Source organism: Perca fluviatilis, chromosome 20 (genome assembly GCF_010015445.1).
Source record: "Perca fluviatilis chromosome 20, GENO_Pfluv_1.0, whole genome shotgun sequence".
Lineage (NCBI taxonomy): Eukaryota > Metazoa > Chordata > Actinopteri > Perciformes > Percidae > Perca > Perca fluviatilis.
In genome coordinates, this window is record NC_053131.1 from 29,944,547 (window position 1) to 29,953,036 (window position 8,490).

At 42.7% G+C, this 8,490-nt stretch overlaps 1 protein-coding gene across 1 annotated transcript in view; it reads left to right on the forward strand.

Moving 5' to 3' along the window:
- Positions 1–4,061, forward strand: part of LOC120549139 (protein Daple-like) — a 46,002-nt gene extending 41,941 nt beyond the window's left edge. Inside the window, 1 exon segment of the mRNA XM_039785795.1 lies at positions 1,063–4,061. Within this exon segment, the coding sequence (XP_039641729.1) occupies positions 1,063–1,836 (774 nt within the window). The 3' untranslated portion in view covers positions 1,837–4,061.
- The last annotated feature ends 4,429 nt before the right edge of the window (positions 4,062–8,490 follow it).

The window sequence follows — 8,490 nt, forward strand, 5'->3', positions numbered from 1 at the left end:
TGAGTTAGAATGATGTAGTTTGACTGCGTTTCAGTATAGACTTCAATGACTGAGAGATGTCTCCTGTGTGGTTATTTTCATTTTGAAATTCTGGTATGATGCTGCCGTCCAACTTTGAGGGAAGGTACTTTTTACTCTCTGAACCCGCCGAGTTATTTTGCAACCTACGTCTAGTGCCGCACACAAAGAAAGAAACCATGACACATGTTCTGTTGGAGAGCATATCTTGTCTCATCATAGAGCAATTAAATCTGCCAATGATAGGAGACATCTGGCTCATGAAGGGATGTTTTCTGACTGAGCATTTATTAGTCATTGTCCAAGTACTTCTTTTCACCTCTAATCTAACTGTTGTGAGGCCTACAAATCAGATGTTTCATTCCAACCTGTCATCTACATATGTACGGACTGAGCCAGACACGTGAAATCGGCGTGAGAATATTACTTACAGTCCCTGAACATCTAACTTGTCATCGGTTGAGTCCAAACAGACATCCTGTTTTACAAAAAGTACTGCAACACCCATAATAATTCTTGTTGATCCCACAGAGAGGGAGAGGCCCTCATAGTTGCCTCTAAAAAGCGCACATTCCTATGACAATAAAATTTGAAATCCAGGATGATTCGGATAACGATATCAAGTTTAAATCAATGTATTAAATGGATGTGATAAACACTGATTCCCACCCCCACATCAAAGGCTTCACAATAACCAACAACAGACTTTTCAATGTAGGCTAGACACATGGGAGTTCATTCTTTCTGTCAGAAATAATTGTTGTTATAGCACTTTCTCAAAAAGCGCAACACAGGAATACAGAATCAATAATAGTAAATACATTTATTTTAATATTTTTTTTTTTTAAGAACCATTGCATTAGGTTACTGCCACAATGTTTTAACCGGTAATTACATACCTGCAAACTAGTAGCTTTTTGGCGAAAATCGCCGTTTTGAATGGGAAAATGTCATCCACATGAATCGTGTAGATCCGAAGAGTTTTTTCAACTCTACACCATTTCCCCTATTTATTGTTTCTAATTTTTGTTTTTGTACGTAAAGGTGTCTACAGGAAGCAGGGAGGACTTGATGACTGACTATTTCACCAGAAGTCCCGCCCCCTCGGTTCCAGCTGGCAGAGATCAGGTGACTCCCACCAGCTATGTCACGCCCACTGTACAGTCATCTAACCAGAGGCCAGGCCAGAGCGTCAAGCCCTCGCCCCGCCAGCCTGTAGGCCAATCCCCGGCCTCGGGCATGCCTGTCACCCAGAGAACTAGCCAGTCACTGAGCAGGACTTTCAGCCTGGCCTCATCTGATTTGCTGCGCTCCAATGGACCAGATAGTTTCCGTGGAAATGAAGGCCAATCAGATGGGGTTGTTCCGAGACAAGGGGGAGGGGCTGGTTTGAGGGAACGACCGCTCTCTGCCCGGCTGGCTGGTCCGACCAATCAGCATGGAGACGGCAGCTTCCTAAATCCGCCGATTCACCACTCGTCCTCTCTCAATCTGCAAACTGAGAGATCCGCAGAGAGAGAAAGGGAGCGAGGGAGGACTCCCGTCTCTCGGAACGGCCCCACCTCATCCTCCTCCTACCACCATCGCGGAGAGGTCGCCATGGTAACTCCTGTCAGGGCTGTGCCTGCCATGCGGCCTGATGAAGTCCCAGAGCATGAGGAGGTGTCAAGGGAGGGGCGACAAGGTGACACCTCCCACGTAAAGAAAGAAAGTGAGAGCGCAAGGTGTGGCTCTGTCGAACGCCCAAAAAGCACGCCTGCTTCCCCTGACCCCAACAACGACCCTCAGACTGTGTGGTATGAGTACGGCTGTGTCTAAACACTGACACTAATGGATGTTAATGGGTGTGGCTGTGTCTAAAGACGGGGACCAAATACTCAAACTACAGTCTGCAGGTGCTGAATGAATACTGGAGCTTTACAGGTCCAAACCCTCAGACCAGTAATCAGTCTCTGGACTGTGCTCCTTTGATTGTGGATGAATGTTATAACTCTTAAAAGTCTATGGTTATGCTTTGCTAAAATACAACATCAACTGGAAATGAGTCTAAATCCTGGAGAACAAAGCCAAATCTAAACACTTACACAGCTCTACGCGAAGGAGTCGTGAGTTTATTTTGTGTTTTCCGGAGCTAACTTTTGTAGATTAACAACCAAACCTGATTCCATACACCACCTGCCAATACAGCTGATTAAAACAGTCTATCGGGAAGCTTCCTCAAGCTGCCAGGGATGTCCGCTGCACCTAAACAATCACGCCACACCTCAACTTCTGGATCTACCATTTTTCATCACTCTCTCATCTGAGGGGGTGTGATATAGATTTGAGCTCAGTCATTGATGGTGTTTTTTTTTTTTTTATATATATATATATAAGGATTTAGACATGAACACCACAACGCTGTAGATGGTCTCGGACAATGCTGGAATTTATTGACCTCTGCTGTTCTATTATCACCATGTTTACTGTGATTCAGCAAGCAGCCGGAGCCCACAGGATAGGGTTTTTTTTTGTGGGGCAAAGAGCCACCAAAAGAGTTTTTTCTTTTTTTCTTAAACGGTGTTGCTATTACTTTCTGTTTTTAAAAATGAATTGTGGATGTTTTGGCCAGATACACAGTCTGGCCCTGCTAGACGGCACCAATTCTGCAGAACTGTATGCCAGGAATTAGCCATCACAGAGAGGAGTGACTGAAGTGAAGTGATGGCGACCACAAGCACCAGAGCGACTGAATGTATCAGAGTTCTCCTCCTTTTTCTGTCCTCCTTCTCTCCTCTGTTATCTAGAACAAACACTGTAAAACAGTGGTGAGAGAAGGGAAGGAAATGGAGTGATTTAAGCAAAGAGCAAGCAATAAACGGAGGGATGTTGAGATGGAGAGTTGTGGACAGAGGGAAGGACAGATATAGAGATAGATGGAGTGACGGGAGGACAGATAGGTAAATAGGGCAGAGATGGAGGGGCTCCTCCCAGTTAAATTACAGTCTTTCTCACTCCATCTTTAGATTCTGTCCCAGCATGCAACACTCTGACACTTTACTGGAAATGTTGCTCAGCCCGAGCCAACACTAGTTTCACACACACACACACACACACACACACACACACACATGCACGCAAACACAAACATCTATATATAATGATATATACTGACACAGAGGAATTGTCCTTCAGGGGCTTGGTTGTGGCTTCGCTAACCATTGAGCTCGACTTAATTCTCACACACACACACACACACACACACACACACACACGTACATGCACACACACTACTGGGTAAACCACTGTGTTTTGGTAGGGTGTACTGCTGCACGCTATGTTAGCCAACACAACAGAGAGAGAGAGAGAGATTCAGGCTGAATCCAGACCCACTGTGATCTGGATAGTTTGCATGTAATGAATTGGCATTGGCAATAGTTTGGAGTTTTAGAATAACTGGATGCACCAGAGGCCTGTACTACGAAGCAAGATTTGGCGTTAACGAAGTAACTTCCGGTTTAACCCAGGGTTTTGTGTATCACGACGGTGGGTCACTTGTTACCGGGTTAAATTGCCGTGGTAACTTATGCTGAACACCTAACCTGGTCGGGAGCAGGTTATGTTGGAGATTAGAGATCAACCGGTGGAAAAGCACCGCCTACTGACCAATCAATACTCGATTTGATAACACAGTTCTCAGAAGATTTTACGAAGGAATTACGTCTAGGCTGTTTGTCTTCTTCTTGAGCCGTGTTGTCAATGCGCACATCGGTTTGAATTATGTTTTTATATTTTTTTTATTTGCTCTCACGATCGCTTAGCACTGCCAGGGTTGCAACTGAAACAATAGGCTAAAGACCTGCGTGAAGCTGTCATCCAAAACATCCCCTTTTTATTTTTTTTAACCGCACAAACGTAGCACAAACGAATGAGACCATTTTGGGGAGATTCAGACATTAATGGGGGGCTGGGTGATGTCACGCGTGTAACCTGTAAAGTGTTAGAACTTAAAAAACATAGTAGCACAAATGTTTTTTTTTTTTTTTTTTAACAGCACAAATTAGCACAAACGATTGAGACCATTTTGGGGAGATTTGGACATTAATGGGGGGCTGGGTGATGTCAATGGCCAGAAAATGTAAAGTTTAAATACTTAAAACCCTTAACGGCACAAACGATAATTTTTACGGCACAAACGTAGCACACACGAATAGCAGTGTTTTTTAATAATTTTTGGATGACATGGGGTGCCAGCTTCACGCAGGTAGGCTAAAGCAACGACCGTTTATGGAAAGCGCAAGTGTAATTATGGTCCGATCTTGGGCCTGACTGATGGGTTGATGAGAAGCGTTGTAATTCACGCATTTACAGCGTCGGCTATATTTTTTTTTGCCAGCTTTTCTTCCTGTTTTAGGAAGCAATGACTGTATTGCGTTTTGCCTGCGATTGGTCGTGCTGCGCAAACACCGCCTCTTTTATGTGAACGCGCGCGTCGCTGGATTGGGAAACCCTGGGTTGATTAAACTAGTTGTTAACCACCGTCGTGACACAGCTTACGCGTACCGCGGTTGTTAGGTTTGGTGAAGCCGGGTAACTGAAAGAAATCCAGGCCATGTTGATCTTGAGTCGTAGTACAGGCCTCTGGTTGTTTGGTAGATTGCTTGGTTGGGAAACGGATGATTTTGTTCTAAATTTCTTTTGTGAATCTCTGACTTTGGTGCACCATGCTAACATTTTTCACTAGCATATGCTCTGATTATGTTGGATGACATAGCACCTTAAGCTCCTTTCAGTCTAGTCACAGTAATCTTACTAGTTCTGATGTAACCATTTCATAATGCGGCTCACTGATTTGAATGCAATCACCATTAAGATCGCAGCACAAGGTTAAATACACACACAGAGAGAGATATTAAACACACATCCTGTTTACCTTACTAAGAGCACTCTCTTAAGCGAGAATAATAGTTTTTAGTCTTTCTCACTTTTACATTTAAATGAAGTGTGTCTAAATCACACACTCGACACACGCAAGCACACACACACACACACACATACAGTTAAGTCCCAGGATTCATGCAGCATCACACACTATAAGACCTTTAGGATTAAGAATAAGCAACCCAATACTATCACTCGTCTTCCTGTCGGAGACTCAAAACATGACCTGTAAATATTCACTAGTCAACAAGAAGATTCAACTGGAGACACATGAATGATTTTTGTATGAGCGTTGTCATCACTGGTAGATGACTGTTGGGGGAATTTATAAATACTTGGTGTATTCTTTCAAGCCCATTAATCCGAGAGAAGAGGAAGATAAAGAGGTGGAAGTAATTAATGAAATTATGCTGTGGAGACAGATGATGTTAATGAAAATAATTGATCTCATGCTAATTATGCTGATCAACAGACAGTTTGTCTGTACTGCTGTTTGTAAATAGAAACCTGTCCCTCCTGCATTATTAATGACTGATGACAAAGACATTCCTAAAAGCACTAGAATGGTGATGATGAGGAGGAGGAAGATGTAACACTGGAGTTGTGAAGATGAAAGATTTGACTGGAATCCATCACTTACCTTTCCGCTCACCTTTTGAAACAAAAAGCACATGTCAATATGCAACAAGCTAAATTATTTTACCTGTAACATTTGTACATTAGATTTTTATAAACTGGACAAATATTAGAAGACTTGGGATACTTTTTGTAAAATCGTCTGGAACTTCACCTTCAAAAAGTTTGTTGATACCAAAAAGCAAATCCAGATCAATTCCTGTAAAGTGGTTAAAGTCATGTGGTTCCAAGACTTTTTTTAAAAATACTTTAAACATTCTGCTAGTGAGGTCATGTTAGTAGATGAAGTGACATGATATGATACACTGTCGGTTGATGCTGTCAGTACTGCAACCTGTCTATTCACCTGTTTTTGGCTTGGTGTGTGTTGGCTTTTTAATGTCTGCACTTTAGGGTATACTGAGCAGCAGTTGTTGGTTGGTGTTTGCAAACATAAAGGAGAGAGGGGGAGAGAGCAGCGATGGTCGAGAGAGCTAGAGAGTGAATTGAGAGAGGGAGCCATGCTGACACGAACAAAGCCGTGAATCAGGAATACCATGTTTTTTTCTGATTGTTTTACAGAGGTTACGTTCTAAAGCACTAAAACACCTACACCTTCATACAACCCCTGAGGGAAGGTGCCAGATTTTGGTGTGTGTGTGTGTGTGTGTGTGTGTGTGTGTGTGTGTGTGTGTGTGTGTGTGTGTGTGTGTGTGTGTGTGTGTGTGTGTGTGTGTGTGTGTGTGTGTGTGTGTGTGTGTGTGTGTTTGAGAGTTTGAGAGAGAAACATTCACAGCACAAACGGGCTGCACACCCTGCACACTGTTATTGGCTGAGGGTTACATGCCCACGCAGGGCCCAAAGACTATCGCGCGCGTTTTCAGTTTCAGTTTGCTGACGTCAACAGAAAACCATATTGCGTTCCCAGAATATTTGTTTTTTCTTCTTCTATGAAACGACACCATCACACGCTTATGGGCATGTGTGTTTCACATTATTACCATTATTGGCTTTCTGAAAAGTGTGTGTATGTTTGCGTCCTGTCGGTCTGTCTGTGTGTCTACTCGTTTGTCTGCCTGCTTTGCTGACTACCTGTGTCTGTCCAACTGTGTAAATGTCCCATTATTCCCTTCCCAATACACCAGTTTGGGGGTTGATTGTTCCTATTGGTCAGCTTACCTGCTTAACGTTAAGAGCAACAACACCAAAATCATCAGCAGTGAACCAACAGGCTGATTTCCTTAAAACTTGGTGTCCTCTGTCTGTGGGTCTCAGCACCAGACGAATACAAATAACTGCAGGATGATCAGCGTTACACGAGAGAAGTGAAAGCAGAAGGTGAGGACAGCTGACGTCACTGCCATTTCCTGCTGTAACTGGAATAACTCCTACTTTAATTCACTTTATGAGTATTGCTGACTGCTGTGATGTGACTACTGTTAAAAGAAGGCTACTAGTTTTGATTCAGTAGAAACAGGTTGATATTACAACCAAAAGCTTTTTGGTAATAAAGATTTGTAAACTTGAACTGCATTTTGTCTTACTTACACAGTTCTGTACCATCTGACAACTTCATAAACCGAGCTAAAATGCTACTTTAGCTGGCCACTAAAGGACCTTTTCAAAGTGCAAGTGTTAATTATGAATGAAAGCTCCACTCTGTTCAAGTGTCCCAGTAAACCATAAAAATATGACAGTGAGCCACCATGGACCGTACCATTAACTGAAGCATTGAATTTCTTCACTGTCTGCTGTGAAAGCGTGCATTATCTGCCGTTTTCAGTGTATTGCAGATATAGTTTGGTGGAAAAAATGCACAGTAGGGCTGGTCTATTATGGAAAAAATCTATTATTTTGGTAAATATTGAAATCACGATTATTTCAGGGTGAGGCTATTTGCACCCCTGGTACAATTAGCAGTGTATGCTATTTGCACCCCTGGTACAATTAGCAGTATGCTATTTGTACCCTGGTGCAATTAGAAGTGTATGCTATTTGCACCCCTGGTACAATTAGAAGTGTATGCTATTTGCACCCCTGGTACAATTAGAAGTGTATGCTATTTGCACCCCTGGTACAAATATCAATGTATGCTATTTGCACCCCTGTGCATTTACAGTACCTTGGTGTATATTTACACACAGTTATCCATACTACTCATGTATTACACCTTTTTGGAATATTATCGCCCTGACATTCTTACCATAACCATCCCACTCCTCTTGCCTAAACCTAACCAACCCAACCAGAGCAGGCATATTCATGAGTCTTCCCCTACCACCCTGCAAAAAAAAATACGCGGCAGTGGTCCTTGACTTCGCACATTGCATGCAAATTATCCAATCCAAATTTTAAAAAATAAGATTACCACTCAGGGGAATCGAACACCAAACACCCTTACCAAAAGCAAGCGCGCTAACCACTCACCTAGCAGTTCTTTCGGGGAAATTAAATAACTTTTTACTACTTGGTTTCTTCAAGCCTCGGTTGCTAGGTAACCATACTGTATACAAAAAAATAGGTACTAACTAACAAACTAACGGTTGTATGCTTTCACTGAAGACAGAAAGCGCAACTGTAGTATCCATTTTCCGCTAGAAATTAATATTTTTACGTTTTTTTGTTGTTACGTCACAGGGTGTAAATAGCTCAGCTGTGTGGCCGAGGCTATTCGTACCGGGGGTGCAAATAGACACTCCGTTATTTCACACAATTGCTCATTGACTTTTGGAAAGATGTTGCCTTTATTGATCTTAAAAATGATGTAACAGTTAAAACATTTTTAAGATTATTTCTTGGGCATTTTAGGCCGTTATTTAGACAGGATAGCTGAAGATACAAAAGGGAAGATGGGGGGGGATGACATGCAGCAATGGGCCCCAGGTCGGAGTTGAACCCGGGCCTGCTGCGTCGAGGAGTAAACCTCTATATATGGGT